Raw genomic sequence first — 15,014 nt, 5'->3', positions numbered from 1 at the left:
GACACTAGACAGTGAGGGTGGTAAACACTGGACAGTGAGGGAGGTAAACACTGGACAGTGAGGGAGGTAAACACTGGACAGTGAGGGAGGTAAACACTGGACAGTGAGGCAGGTAAACACTGGATAGTGAGGGAGGTAAACAAGTGGAAATAAACTGAAGAAAGAGGACCAAAAGAGTCAGTTAAAGATCAAATATGACAAATAGACAGTCGACAACTTTAAACGTCCCATGTATAATATGAGGCGGGACCCAGGAGCTTGACCTCCCACTCCCTACACACTGAGAAATAAACGCGCGCGCACACGCACCCTGGTACGCTCTCCTGCGGGTGTAATCAAGAGGAGATGTCGCCTGTTTAACAAGGTGATGTATATGCATGGGGGCGGCCTCGGCCCGCCACACCAGGCCTGGCAGGCCGCCCCTGGAGACGTCTCCCATCCGCCCCACCTCCACACCCAGCCAAGATGGGAGGACGCTACGCTCGTCTCCATCACCGTATGTTGACCACTTATCTACATATATACATCCGTATCTATCTTTTATCCTTATCTACCATATACGCTCGTCTCCATCACTGTATGTTGACCACTTATCTACATATATACATCCGTATCTATCTTTTATCCTTATCTACCATATATACATATATCTGGTGCTCCTGTAAATTTATACGAGCGACCGATATTTCAATGATATTGTCACTATGTATGTATGTATGTATGTATGTATGTATGTATGTATGTATGTACTACATACATGCTATATGTACTACATGTATGTCTGTCTTTCCCCTACGGACCGTTCTACCTCTTTTCTTTTTCCGTAGAGCGTTTCCCAGCCTAGGACGGTGGTGAATCATTCAGCTGTATCAGCGACATATAACAGCAGCGGTGCAGCTGCTGGTGAAGTGTCCAGCTGTATCAGCGACATATAACAGCAGCGGTGCAGCTGCTGGTGAAGTGTCCAGCTGTATCAGCGACATATTACAGCAGTGGTGCAGCTGCTGGTGAAGTGTCCAGCTGTATCAGCGACATATAACAGCAGCGGTGCAGCTGCTGGTGAAGTGTCCAGCTGTATCAGCGACATATTACAGCAGTGGTGCAGCTGCTGGTGAAGTGTCCAGCTGTATCAGCGACATATAACAGCAGCGGTGCAGCTGCTGGTGAAGTGTCCAGCTGTATCAGCGACATATTACAGCAGTGGTGCAGCTGCTGGTGAAGTGTCCAGCTGTATCAGCGACATATAACAGCAGTGGTGCAGCTGCTGCTGAAGTGTCCAACTGTATCAGCGACATATTACAGCAGTGGTGCAGCTGCTGGTGAAGTGTCCAGCTGTATCAGCGACATATTACAGCAGCGGTGCAGCTGCTGCTGAAGTGTCCAACTGTATCAACGACATATTACAGCAGTGGTGCAGCTGCTGCTGAAGTGTTCAACTGTATCAGCGACATATTACAGCAGCGGTGCAGCTGCTGCTGAAGTGTCCAACTGTATCAACGACATATTACAGCAGTGGTGCAGCTGCTGCTGAAGTGTTCAACTGTATCAGCGACATATTACAGCAGTGGTGCAGCTGCTGGTGAAGTGTCCAACTGTATCAGCGACATATTACAGCAGCGGTGCAGCTGCTGCTGAAGTGTCCAACTGTATCAGCGACATATTACAGCAGCGGTGCAGCTGCTGCTGAAGTGTCCAACTGTATCAGCGACATATTACAGCAGCGGTGCAGCTGCTGCTGAAGTGTCCAACTGTATCAGCGACATATTACAGCAGCGGTGCAGCTGCTGCTGAAGTGTCCAACTGTATCAGCGACATATTACAGCAGCGGTGCAGCTGCTGGTGAAGTGTCCAACTGTATCAACGACATATTACAGCAGTGGTGCAGCTGCTGGTGAAGTGTCCAACTGTATCAGCGACATATTACAGCAGCGGTGCAGCTGCAGCTGAAGTGTCCAACTGTATCAGCGACATATTACATCGGACGCTGTAAAAACCACTTCAGTCTCCTAAGGATACATAAAATATATTGCCCTCATAACTCTGCATCTTTTGTTGTGATAGTGGACGCTTCCACTATCACCCGGCTTCCAAGGGAACCGGTCGGCCGAGCGGACAGCACGCTGGACACGTGATCCTGTGGTCCCGGTTCGATCCCGGGCGCCGGCGAGAAACAATGGGCAGAGTTTCTTTCACCCTATACCCCTGTTACCTAGCAGTAAAATAGGTACCTGGGAGTTAGTCAACTGTTACGGGCTGTTTTCTGGGGGTGGAGGCCTGGTCGAGGACCGGGCCGCGGGGACACTAAAGCCCCGAAATCATCTCAAGACAACCTTCCACCCCCCCCCCCTCATGGGTCAGGAGTATGTATATCTCCCCGGTACGTGTGAGAGTGTAGAATAATGAGCCTGAAACTCCCACAACACTGCAGGCTGCTAATTCTTTGTCATCATCATAATATGAAGGGATGCAGCGCACCTTGCACCTATATGCCCAGGCTGCATCTGTAATGTGGCCAATCACATTGAAATAAAACTCTGCCTCACCAGGACAAAAGCTATACCCATAAAAATAGTGAAGCCCAACAAGCCACACAAAGTACAGGGTCAACTAATTCAATGGGTGGACATTTATCAGTATCTAGGAATAGTCCTGGACACTCGGATAATTTGTAATGCTGAGGTCACTTACTTGAGAGAGAGAACTGGGGCCAGGACGGCCATCCTCAGGTCACTAACCTCCCTCTCTGGAGGAGCCAAGCTGCAAGTCCTTCATACATATTATATACAGGCAATCAGATCAGTGATCAACTGTGCAGCACCTACACTCACAAGCCTATCACACCAACAGTGGAAAAAGCTTGAAGTAGTACCAAACAATGGTAAGAGAGCTGCTCTTGAAGCCCCTATGTGGACCAGGCTTAAAACTTTAAGACTGGAAGCGGGTTTGCCCTCTCTTGAAGTAAGAATATCTCAAAGAATAGCTACGATTATCAGAAATATAATTTTCTCCCCTGATCGAGTCCCAGTACGACAGGCCTTGGTGGTTGGACTTGGCTAAAACAACGGAAACTCTTGGGCTGACAGAGTGGGATAAGTCCTAAACAGACTTCAATTAAAAAGCATGATACTTGAAAGAGGATGTGATCATCCACACCCAAACTACACAAGTTCCCCGCCGTGGGAGGAGACTACCTTCAAAATAGTAATAGAAGGTCTTCCGATGGAAAAAGGCTGCCTATGATCCAACAATCCTAAGGCGCAGCCTAGAAAAGCAAATGAGCAGGATTGCAGTAGCAGGAGCCACCCACTTAGACGGATCGGTTGATGCAGAATATGGGAGTGCTGGTGCTGCTCCTTGCACGGACAGTGAACAGGCATACCGAAGACTGCGAGGACCAGTAGCATCAACCCAAACTGAGCTGTTTGTCATTCAACAGGCATTCACATGTTGTATAGCAACCAGCTCAACTCAAACAGTACCCCACATCCTGTCGGAAATTTTCAACAATACATATTAACATATGATATAAATTACCAAATTTTTTTAATTATTCATTAAGAGAGTGAACACGTCGTAATTGTCTAGAAAACGAGAATATTAAATTGTTCATCAATAACATCTCGTTCCAAAAATATTGTTATGATATCAACGCTTTCTATGGAGTGAGGTGTGGTAATGACAATGCCATCAATGGACCTGCACTCCAACTCCAAGACATTAAGTGAGACGAAGACAACGCCATCTGTTGACGGAGGTGTGGCGTCTGTGAAAGGCTTCTGTTTCGTACCTCAGTTAGGAGGTGAGGTCGATGATGATTACTTCTAGTGAGTGAAGTAACGACATGATCACCATCCAGAATGTGTATCTGATTAAAGTTCACAGTTCCCCGACGAAAGGTTGGCATCTTATATTCTCCCTGTATACTTTCTGTCTGGCTAATAACTATTATGTCCACAGAGCTGACGTGGAGTCTACTGCACTGTGGGAAGCAGTTCACCTTGGGCAGTCCCGAACTCCTGACTTGATCCTGTGAGAAGACAAGTCGTCACTGTCGGTAGTAGACAGTGTGTTAACTGTTATACTTGTGCAGTGATATTGTGTCGACCGACATACCCGAGACTGGGCCAGGAGGAGTTACAAGACGGCAGTATTGGCCATCTGCTCAGAAGTGCTGCTAGTGTGTAGACTTCTGCCAGGGTCTGCCACATAGCCTTCCCGACTAGGTGCCTTTTTTGATAATTACTTACTTCTGCCAGGGTGTTAGTGGTGACCCCTGTCAGCGTGTTGCTGAAGCCCTCTCCCAGGGTGTTTCTGGAGAGCAGGTGAGGGGTATTGGGACATCCTAACGATACGGTGTGTGGACTGGCCCATGTTGAGGAAGGTGAACTCGCCGGCGATTACGACTGAGCGTCGACGACGTATGCTTGAAGATAGTGGACTCATCGGGACTTGAAGAACACTGCAGATATATTAAGTGTCCTGTGCGAAAGAGACACTGTGTACATATGTGTAGTTATACTTTGATAATATATTGGTGAAGGTGTTATTGCGTCTTGCTTACCCCCCCCCCATATTCCTTGCACAATTACTTGCTACCACCAACTCTTGAGAACTAGCCATTGACTTGGTGTGGGATCATAGAAGAAGAGGCTCTTAGGCCCATTACGCAGAAATAGCCCAGTTAACGGTTCAAACAGGCCGCAACATATATTAATCAATTGATGTTAAAATATACAGTCAGATGGCTACATTTAACAAAAAACGACTCTCTGTAACAAACAGAATGATCAGTAATCTTATATACTAATTAAACCGACTTCTCGCGAAATAATAGCCAAACCGTTTCTGGAGGCGTCCGGAGGGGGTGGGGGGAGGAGAAGCCATTGTGCACTTGGCGAGAGAGTCATGCGAAAGCAGTTACGCAAGCACTTACGAACCTGTACATCTTTTCTCAATCTTTGGCGGCTTTGTTTCCAATTAATAAACAGGTAATGAGCTCCGAAGCACCAGGAGGCTGTTTATAACAATAACAACAGTTGATTGGGAAGTTTTCATGCTTGTAAACTGTTTAATAAATGTAACCAAAGCCGTCAAAGATCGAGGAAAGATGTACACGTTCGTAAGTGCTTGCGTAAGTGCTTTCGTGAATCTGGCCCATGGTGCCAAGCAGAGTGGCTGAGCACCTGATGGTGTGTATGGAAGTGTACCGCTGGAATTATTACCCAACAATTAAGGAAGGACGTCCTCGACCACAACAACCACAGGGAAGTGCTCACTATTTCCCTCTATTACCCTGAAGTATTGTATTGTCATACATGTTAGTCTTAAGGTGGTGGTGAAGCATCACTCTCAGCCTTGCGGGGTCAGTCTTAAGGTGGTGGTGAAGCACCACTCTCAGCCTTGCGGGGTCAGTCTTAAGGTGGTGGTGAAGCATCACTCTCAGCCTTGCGGGGTTAGTCTTAAGGTGGTGGTGAAGCACCACTCTCAGCCTTGCGGGGTCAGTCTTAAGGTGGTGGTGAAGCACCACTCTCAGCCTTGCGGGGTCAGTCTTAAGGTGGTGGTGAAGCATCACTCTCAGCCTTGCGGGGTTAGTCTTAAGGTGGTGGTGAAGCACCACTCTCAGCCTTGCGGGGTTAGTCTTAAGGTGGTGGTGAAACACCACTCTCAGCCTTGCGGGGTCAGTCTTAAGGTGGTGGTGAAACACCACTCTCAGCCTTGCGGAGTCAGTCTTAAGGTGGTGGTGAAACACCACTCTCAGCCTTGCGGGGTCAGTCTTAAGGTGGTGGTGAAGCACCACTCTCAGCCTTGCGGGGTCAGTCTTAAGGTGGTGGTGAAACACCACTCTCAGCCTTGCGGAGTCAGTCTTAAGGTGGTGGTGAAACACCACTCTCAGCCTTGCGGGGTCAGTCTTAAGGTGGTGGTGAAGCACCACTCTCAGCCTTGCGGGGTCAGTCTTAAGGTGGTGGTGAAGCACCACTCTCAGCCTTGCGGGGTCAGTCTTAAGGTGGTGGTGAAGCACCACTCTCAGCCTTGCGGGGTCAGTCTTAAGGTGGTGGTGAAGCACCACTCTCAGCCTTGCGGGGTCAGTCTTAAGGTGGTGGTGAAGCACCACTCTCAGCCTTGCGGGGTCAGTCTTAAGGTGGTGGTAAAGCACCACTCTCAGCCTTGCGGGGTCAGTCTTAAGGTGGTGGTGAAGCACCACTCTCAGCCTTGCGGGGTCAGTCTTAAGGTGGTGGTGAAGCACCACTCTCAGCCTTGCGGGGTCAGTCTTAAGGTGGTGGTGAAGCACCACTCTCAGCCTTGCGGGGTCAGTCTTAAGGTGGTGGTAAAGCACCACTCTCAGCCTTGCGGGGTCAGTCTTAAGGTGGTGGTGAAGCACCACTCTCAGCCTTGCGGGGTCAGTCTTAAGGTGGTGGTAAAGCACCACTCTCAGCCTTGCGGGGTCAGTCTTAAGGTGGTGGTGAAGCACCACTCTCAGCCTTGCGGGGTCAGTCTTAAGGTGGTGGTGAAGCACCACTCTCAGCCTTGCGGGGTCAGTCTTAAGGTGGTGGTAAAGCACCACTCTCAGCCTTGCGGGGTCAGTCTTAAGGTGGTGGTGAAGCACCACTCTCAGCCTTGCGGGGTCAGTCTTAAGGTGGTGGTAAAGCACCACTCTCAGCCTTGCGGGGTCAGTCTTAAGGTGGTATGGAATAAGCGAGTATGGAATACTCGCTTAGTCCGTCATGTTACGAGGGGTCAGAATGAGAGAGTGCGAGGAGCGGTGTGCCTCGGGTACATGTTCTCAGTCCCCTGGTAGACACAATGTATATTAATGGTAAAAGAACAATATCAGTAGGAGCCATGAGGAGGATTCGAACGCGCTCACTTTAATATTAATGATCTTTATGTCGGGGGTAAATGTGAAGAGGACCCAGCGGCCGGCAGCACAGGACCTGAAGCATTAGGCTTCCACTAGTCTGAAACACTTAAATAAACTATTAGTTTGGACAGGATAATAAAAATGCAGTTCAATGCAGAATTGATATTCTTAAGTTTGTGTAAAGATACCGACGCTGTATATATATGTATCAAATGTATAGATATATAACATATATATGTATATAATGTGTGTAAAATATACAGATATTGGTAAACCAAACTGTGAAAGAGACTTGGAGCAAACAAAGACCTAACACCAAGACAACGATGCATCAGTTAACCACATATGACAAACAGAATATTTTTGAGTTGGTGGGATAAATTTCCGACTTGCGTTATTTAGACTAATAATTTACCGAGACTTAAAAATAAATCAGACTCGTTTGCCTGAAAATTGATAGGCCTCGATAGGCCGTGCACCGAGTGGGCAAGTATGCCTACTGTAGGCATATAATATTATATGCCTTATAATATTCTAATGTTTATGCCTGTCATCCATGCCTGCACTAGAGACACGCCCGGGCTCTTACGCTAAGCTAGCCTATGCCATCAGGCATAAAATAAGCATCCAGTAGCTTCCTTAAGAGGCAGTATGTTGGGTCGTTGTCGGGTTTAGATCCTCTCTAACCTCCGGAGGGTCGTTACGACCTCGACAACAGTTTAGTGGCCAACCACCTTGTTTATATAAAGTTAACTCTCAGTGTTCATACAGCAAGGAGCGGAATGTAACTTTTGGTGAATAAAATGCAAGAAAATTAAGAATAAAATAATTATGTTACTTTCTGATTATATTTTTTGTGTGTGGATAGACAGGCAGGAGGGTTACTGTGTGTGTGGATAGACAGGCAGGAGGGTTACTGTGTGTGTGGATAGACAGGCAGGAGGGTTACTGTGTGTGTGGAAAGACAGGCAGGAGGGTTACTGTGTGTGTGGATAGACAGGCAGGAGGGTTACTGTGTGTGTGGATAGACAGGCAGGAGGGTTACTGTGTGTGTGGATAGACAGGCAGGAGGGTTACTGTGTGTGTGTGGATAGACAGGCAGGAGGGTTACTGTGTGTGTGGATAGACAGGCAGGAGGGTTACTGTGTGTGGATAGACAGGCAGGAGGGTTACTGTGTGTGTGGATAGACAGGCAGGAGGGTTACTGTGTGTGTGGATAGACAGGCAGGAGGGTTACTGTTTGTGGCTAGGGAGGCAGGAGGGTTACTGTGTGTGGCTAGGGAGGCAGGAGGGTTACTGTGTGTGGCTAGGGAGGCAGGAGGGTTACTGTGTGTGGCTAGGGAGGCAGGAGGGTTACTGTGTGTGGCTAGGGAGGCAGGAGGGTTACTGTGTATGGCTAGGGAGGCAGGAGGGTTACTGTGTGTGGCTAGGGAGGCAGGAGGGTTACTGTGTGTGGCTAGGCAGGCAGGAGGGTTACTGTGTGTGGCTAGGGAGGCAGGAGGGTTACTGTGTGTGGCTAGGGAGGCAGGAGGGTTACTGTGTGTGGCTAGGGAGGCAGGAGGGTTACTGTGTGTGGCTAGGGAGGCAGGAGGGTTACTGTGTGTGGCTAGGGAGGCAGGAGGGTTACTGTGTGTGTGGATAGACAGGCAGGAGGGTTACTGTGTGTGTGGATAGACAGGCAGGAGGGTTACTGTGTGTGTGGATAGACAGGCAGGAGGGTTACTGTGTGTGTGGATAGACAGGCAGGAGGGTTACTGTGTGTGTGGATAGACAGGCAGGAGGGTTACTGTGTGTGTGGATAGACAGGCAGGAGGGTTACTGTGTGTGTGTGGATAGACAGGCAGGAGGGTTACTGTGTGTGTGGATAGACAGGCAGGAGGGTTACTGTGTGTGTGGATAGACAGGCAGGAGGGTTACTGTGTGTGTGGATAGACAGGCAGGAGGGTTACTGTGTGTGTGGATAGACAGGCAGGAGGGTTACTGTGTGTGTGGATAGACAGGCAGGAGGGTTACTGTGTGTGTGGATAGACAGGCAGGAGGGTTACTGTGTGTGTGGATAGACAGGCAGGAGGGTTACTGTGTGTGTGGATAGACAGGCAGGAGGGTTACTGTGTGTGTGGATAGACAGGCAAGAGGGTTACTGTGTGTGTGGATAGACAGGCAGGAGGGTTACTGTGTGTGGATAGACAGGCAGGAGGGTTACTCTGTGTGGATAGACAGGCAGGAGGGTTACTGTGTGTGGATAGACAGGCAGGAGGGTTACTGTGTGTGGATAGACAGGCAGGAGGGTTACTGTTTGTGGCTAGGGAGGCAGGAGGGTTACTGTGTGTGGCTAGGGAGGCAGGAGGGTTACTGTGTGTGGCTAGGGAGGCAGGAGGGTTACTGTGTGTGGCTAGGGAGGCAGGAGGGTTACTGTGTATGGCTAGGGAGGCAGGAGGGTTACTGTGTGTGGCTAGGGAGGCAGGAGGGTTACTGTGTGTGGCTAGGCAGGCCGGAGGGTTACTGTGTGTGGCTAGGCAGGCAGGAGGGTTACTGTTTGTGGCTAGGGAGGCAGGAGGGTTACTGTGTGTGGCTAGGGAGGCAGGAGGGTTACTGTGTGTGGCTAGGGAGGCAGGAGGGTTACTGTGTGTGGCTAGGGAGGCAGGAGGGTTACTGTGTGTGGCTAGGCAGGCAGGAGGGTTACTGTGTGTGGATAGGCAGGCAGGAGGGTTACTCAGTAGACAAAATATTGAAGATCTTGCGAGGCAGGATCAGGTATAACATTTGGGGTTTAAGGCTCATGCTCGGTGATGATGTGGAAATTTTGTTTACTGAGAATTATATAAAATATATAAAAATGTAATAATTTTCCCTGTAAATTAATGTAAATATAATCTCCAATATTGTAAATCATTTAAATAAAAATAAGTATAACATTTAGGGGTTTAAAGTTCGTGTTCTGTGATAATGAAACACTTCTTCACTGAGAATTATACTGCTGTATATGTAATGTAGTATTGCCTTGTAAAACTTATGTATATATGATTTATATTGTTTTTTATTAAATAAAGAATAAAAACTATATAATAGGCCTAACGAGCACTTGGGGGCCTCCTTGCTCGCTGATTGGCCAAGAACACGATAGTCACCATTTATAATCCGTCCTCAGGAGAGGCTGGTTAGAGGAGCGCTCACCCTTCCCACACAATCCATCCTCGGACGTAGTCCATTCCATCCAGCGGTCGACCCCAAAGACGCATTCATCATTTTAACATTGTGTTTTCAAAATAGGAATTTTCTCAAATATAAAATTCACACACATATATATATATATACATATATATATATATATATGTCGTACCTAGTAGCCAGAACGCACTTCTCAGCCTACTATGCAAGGCCCGATTTGCCTAATAAGCCAAGTTTTCCTGAATTAATATATTTTCTCTAATTTTTTCTTATGAAATGATGAAGGTACCCATTTCATCATGTATGAGGTCAATTTTTTTTTATTGGAGTTAAAATTAACGTAGATATATGACCGAACCCAACCAACCCTACCTAACCTAACCTAACCTATCTTTATAGGTTAGGTTAGGTTAGGTAGCCAAAAATGTTAGGTTAGGTTAGGTTAGGTAGGTTAGGTTGTCGAAAAACAATTAATTCACGAAAACTTGGCTTATTAGGCAAATCGGGCCTTGCATAGTAGGCTGAGAAGTGCGTTCTGGCTACTAGGTACGACATATATATATATATATATATATATATATATATATATATATATATATATATATATATATATATATATATATATATATATATGTATATATATATATATATATATATATATATATATATATATATATATATATATATATATATATATATATATATATATATATATATGTCGTACCTAGTAGCCAGAACGCACTTCTCAGCCTACTATGCAAGGCCCGATTTGCCTAATAAACCAAGTTTTCCTGAATTAATATATTTTCTCTAATTTTTTTCTTTTGAAATGATAAAGCTACCCATTTCATTATGTATGAGGTTAATTTTTTTTTATTGGAGTTAAAATTAACGTAGATATATGACCGAACCTAACCAACCCTACCTAACCTAACCTAACCTATCTTTATAGGTTAGGTTAGGTTAGGTAGCCGAAAAAGTTAGGTTAGGTTAGGTTAGGTTAGGTAGGTTAGGTAGTCGAAAAACAATTAATTCATGAAAACTTGGCTTATTAGGCAAATCGGGCCTTGCATAGTAGGCTGAGAAGTGCGTTCTGGCTACTAGGTACGACATATATATATATATATATATATATATATATATATATATATATATATATATATATATATATATATATATATATATATATATATAAATATATGCGAACAAGCCTGAATGGTCCCCAGGACTATATGCAACTGAAAACAAACACCCAAGAAGTGACTCGAACCCGTACTACCAGGAGCAATGCAACTGGTTTGTACTGGTATGTAATCCACTCGAACATCATGACCAGACAAAAAGAGGTGATAGCTGAAGCTATTTAAACCACCCTCCCCACCGGCACTCGGATGGTAATCTTGGGCATAGCATTTTATCAAATCACCTCATTCTTTGGGGCACACGTGAGGAACACAAATGCGAACAAGCCTGAATGGTCCCCAGGACTATATGCAACTGAAAACTCACACCCCAGAAGTGACTCAAACCCATAATGCCTGGAGCAACGCAACTGGTATGTACAGAACACCTTAATCCACTCGTCCACTTAGTAGTAGTAGGCATCCGTCAATCCCTTGGGGTTATGGAGTTGTGCCCTGGGTGTTTAGTTGTTGAAGTCTAGTTGGATGCAGCGCCTGCTGTGGCTGTGAAGGCCAACCCGAGAATGACAGTCTCGACTGCAGCGAGCGCAGATAAACGCCGGAGCGGGTGCGTCTGACAGTGGTCTAGACCTCCTCTGAAGTCTATTATCTTCCACCTGCCTCTTCAGTTCATCCTCGAATTGCTGGAGTCCCTTCTGCACTTTACATCTCCAGGCAGATCTGTCCACAGCTGCTGCCTCCCAAGTGTTGATGTCGATGTTCATCTGCTTGAGGTCGCGTTTGCAGGCATCTTTGAAACGCACCTGAGGTCTTCCGGGGGATCTCCTTCCTGATGCCAGTTCTCCATACAAGAGGTCCTTTGGTATGCGGCCATCGACCATGCGTGTGACATGTCCCAGCCATCGCATGCGTCTCTGTTTCGGGAGAGTGAACATTGAAGGGACTCCTGTTCTCTCGAGTACAGTGTTATTGGTGACGTGGTCTTTCCACATGATGTCAAGGATGCGTCTCAGGTTCCGCATGTGAAAGGTATTAAGCCATCTCTCCTGGCGAGAGCGCAGGGTCCAGTGTTCCGAGCCGTAGAGAAGTGTACTCACCGCACATGCCATGTAGACTTGTGCCTTGGTGTGTACTGTCAGTTTGGCATTTTCCCAAAAGCGCTTTGTGAGCCTGGCCAATGTTGTTGCGGCCTTCCCGATACGCTTGTTGAGCTCAGTGTCCAGGGAAAGGGTGTCTGAGATTGTGGAGCCCAGGTACACAAACTCGTGAACTGCCTCCAGCACATAGTCTGCTATATTTATACAGGGTAGCTCATTGGCATCTTGTCCCATCACCTGTGTCTTCTTCAGGCTGATTGTCAGGCCGAATGCTGAACAGGCTGCGGCAAAGCGGTTGAGTAGCTGCTGAAGGCCATCTGCTGTGTGTGGTGATCGCTGCGTCGTCGGCGAAAAGGAACTCCCTGAGGATTCGCATCTGTACTTTTGTCTTTGCTCGGAGTCTGGATAGATTATAGAGGTTTCCATCAGATCTTGTACGGAGATAGATGCCTTCTGTGGTTGTTCTAAAGGCATGCTTGACGAGGATCGCGAAGAAGATGCCGAACAGGGTTGGAGCAAGAACACACCCCTGTTTAACACCACTGTCAATGTAGAATGGTTCCGAAGTTGAGCCGTCGTACACGACTGTCCCCTTCATGTCCTTGTGGAATGATTGTATCATGCTGAGTGGGATGGGTGGACAGCCAATTTTGGTCAAGATCTTGAAGAGTCCGTCCCTACTCACGAGGTCGAAGGCCTTTGTAAGGTCAATGAAGGCAATGTACAAGGCTTTTCTCTGCTCCCTGCACTTTTCTTGAAGCTGTCTCAGGGAGAACACCATGTCAGTGGTCGATCTCTGCTCGGAAACCACACTGTGACTCGGGGTACACACCTTTTGGCAAGAATCTGAAGCCTGACCAAAACGACCCTACCAAAGAGTTTGCCAACGACGCTGAGGAGGGATATGCCGCGATAGTTGTTTACATCGCTTCTGTCACCTTTAGTTTTGTAGAGAGCGATGATGTTTGCATCTCTCATGTCTTGTGGCACCGAGCCCTCCCTCCAGCACTGGCACAGAAGTTCATGAAACTCAGATTTAAGTGTTCCTCGAGCGCACTTGAGAACTTCAGGCAGAATCCCGTCGTCTCCTGGGGCATTCCCTGAGGAAAGCGAATCCACTGCTTTCTCAACTTCTTTCACAGTTGGTTCAAGATCAAGTTCTTCCATGATGGGCAGGCATTCAATTGCATCCAAAGCCTCTACGCTGACCAAGTTCTCTCTGGAGTAGAGTTCGGAGTAATGTTCCACCCAGCGATTCATCTGTTGATCACGGTCTTTAATAATCTCTCCAGTGGCTGACTTTAGAGGAGCCGTCCGGTTTTGTGTAGGGCCTGTTGCTTGTTTGATCCCTTCGTACATGCCTCTTATGTTGCCGACAGTGGCCGCAGTCTGGATGCTGGAACAGAGTCGAAACCAGTAATCGTTAGCACAACGCCTCGCAGTTTGTTGAACTCTACTGCGGGCAGTACGGAGGGCCTGTAGGTTCCTTTCTGAGGGCAGGTGGTTCTTGTAGGATGAGAGAGCTCTTCTCTTTTCCTCTACGAGGGGTAACAGTTCCTCTGCACTGGTCTCGAACCAATCTGCTGACTTGTTCTGCCTCTTGCCGAAGGTGGACATGGCAGTGTTGAAAATAGTGCCTCTGAGATGTAACACCTCTCACTTGCGCTATCGCAGGGTGGTACAGGAAGGGCATTTACCAGCGCCGCAGTGAAGTAAGTTAGTAAGTAATTATCAAAAGAAGGCACCAAACCGGGAAGGCTATGTAGCACCATCAAATGCGCAAAATAATCAGAGGGCGCTAAATATCACCAAGGATGCCAATACGAGAACAAAAACGCATAAGGCGAACGATATCAAAAGTATCCGAGTCACCAAGAATTCTATTGAGAGACAGGTGACCGCGAGGGGCGGTCGGAAAGCAAGACACACGCTCGTCCTGGAAGTCAGGACATTCAAGAAGGACATGCACGACTGTAAGAGGGACAATGCAACTAGGACAATAAGGAGCAGGGCGGCGCTCCATCAAGTGACCATGGGTTAAGTGAGTATGGCCAATACGCAATCTCGCCAGAGCTGTTTCCCACCGCCGGTTACGGTGGAAGGAGGACGGCCACGAGGAAACACAACATTTAAGAGTACGTAGCTTGTTACCAGTAAGAGACAACCAAGAAGCCTGAAAACGGGTAAGGACTGAGGAATGGATAACCGGGTAAAAGTCGGAATACGGAACGCCTTTACGAGAGATGGGACAAGAGCGGACAGCTTCCTTGGCGGCAGCATCCGCACGCTCATTTAAAGACACACCAATATGGCTGGGAACCCAACAAAACTCAACCGACTTAAATTTACTGTGAACAAGAAACAGCCAATGCTGGATCTCGACAACTACTGGATGAACCGGATTAAAGGACCCGAGAGCCATGAGGGCACTACGAGAGTCAACAACAACTACAAAGGAGGACTGACAACGAGAAAGCAGGAGACGAAGAGCATAGAGAATAGCATAAAGTTCCGCTGTAAAGATGCTAGGCTCCGGAGGTAAGCGACACATATAAGTGCGATCAGGAAAAACAACAGAGTAGCCAACACCGTCCGCCGACTTAGACCCATCGGTGAAGACAGAAACGGAGCGGGAGTGAGAAGAAAAGTGCTCAAGGAAAAGGCGTTTTAGAACCGTAGGAGGGGTAAAAGCTTTAGCGATACGGGTCAAGGAAGTACAAAACCGCGGAAGAGGGACTCTCCACGGGG

At 47.3% G+C, this 15,014-nt stretch overlaps 1 protein-coding gene across 1 annotated transcript in view; it reads right to left on the bottom strand.

Moving 5' to 3' along the window:
- Positions 1 to 13,433, bottom strand: part of LOC138355073 (involucrin-like) — a 144,034-nt gene extending 130,601 nt beyond the window's left edge. The window contains exon 1 of the mRNA XM_069309786.1: positions 13,099 to 13,433. Coding sequence (XP_069165887.1) covers positions 13,099 to 13,433 — 335 coding nt within the window. The remainder of the gene's footprint in view (positions 1 to 13,098) is intronic.
- Positions 13,434 to 15,014: the final 1,581 nt, after the last annotated feature.

Source organism: Procambarus clarkii, chromosome 65, assembly GCF_040958095.1.
Source record: "Procambarus clarkii isolate CNS0578487 chromosome 65, FALCON_Pclarkii_2.0, whole genome shotgun sequence".
Classification (NCBI taxonomy): Eukaryota; Metazoa; Arthropoda; class Malacostraca; order Decapoda; family Cambaridae; genus Procambarus; species Procambarus clarkii.
The sequence above is the reverse complement of the archived record's forward strand: the minus strand, read 5'-3'. Positions and strand labels throughout refer to the sequence as shown.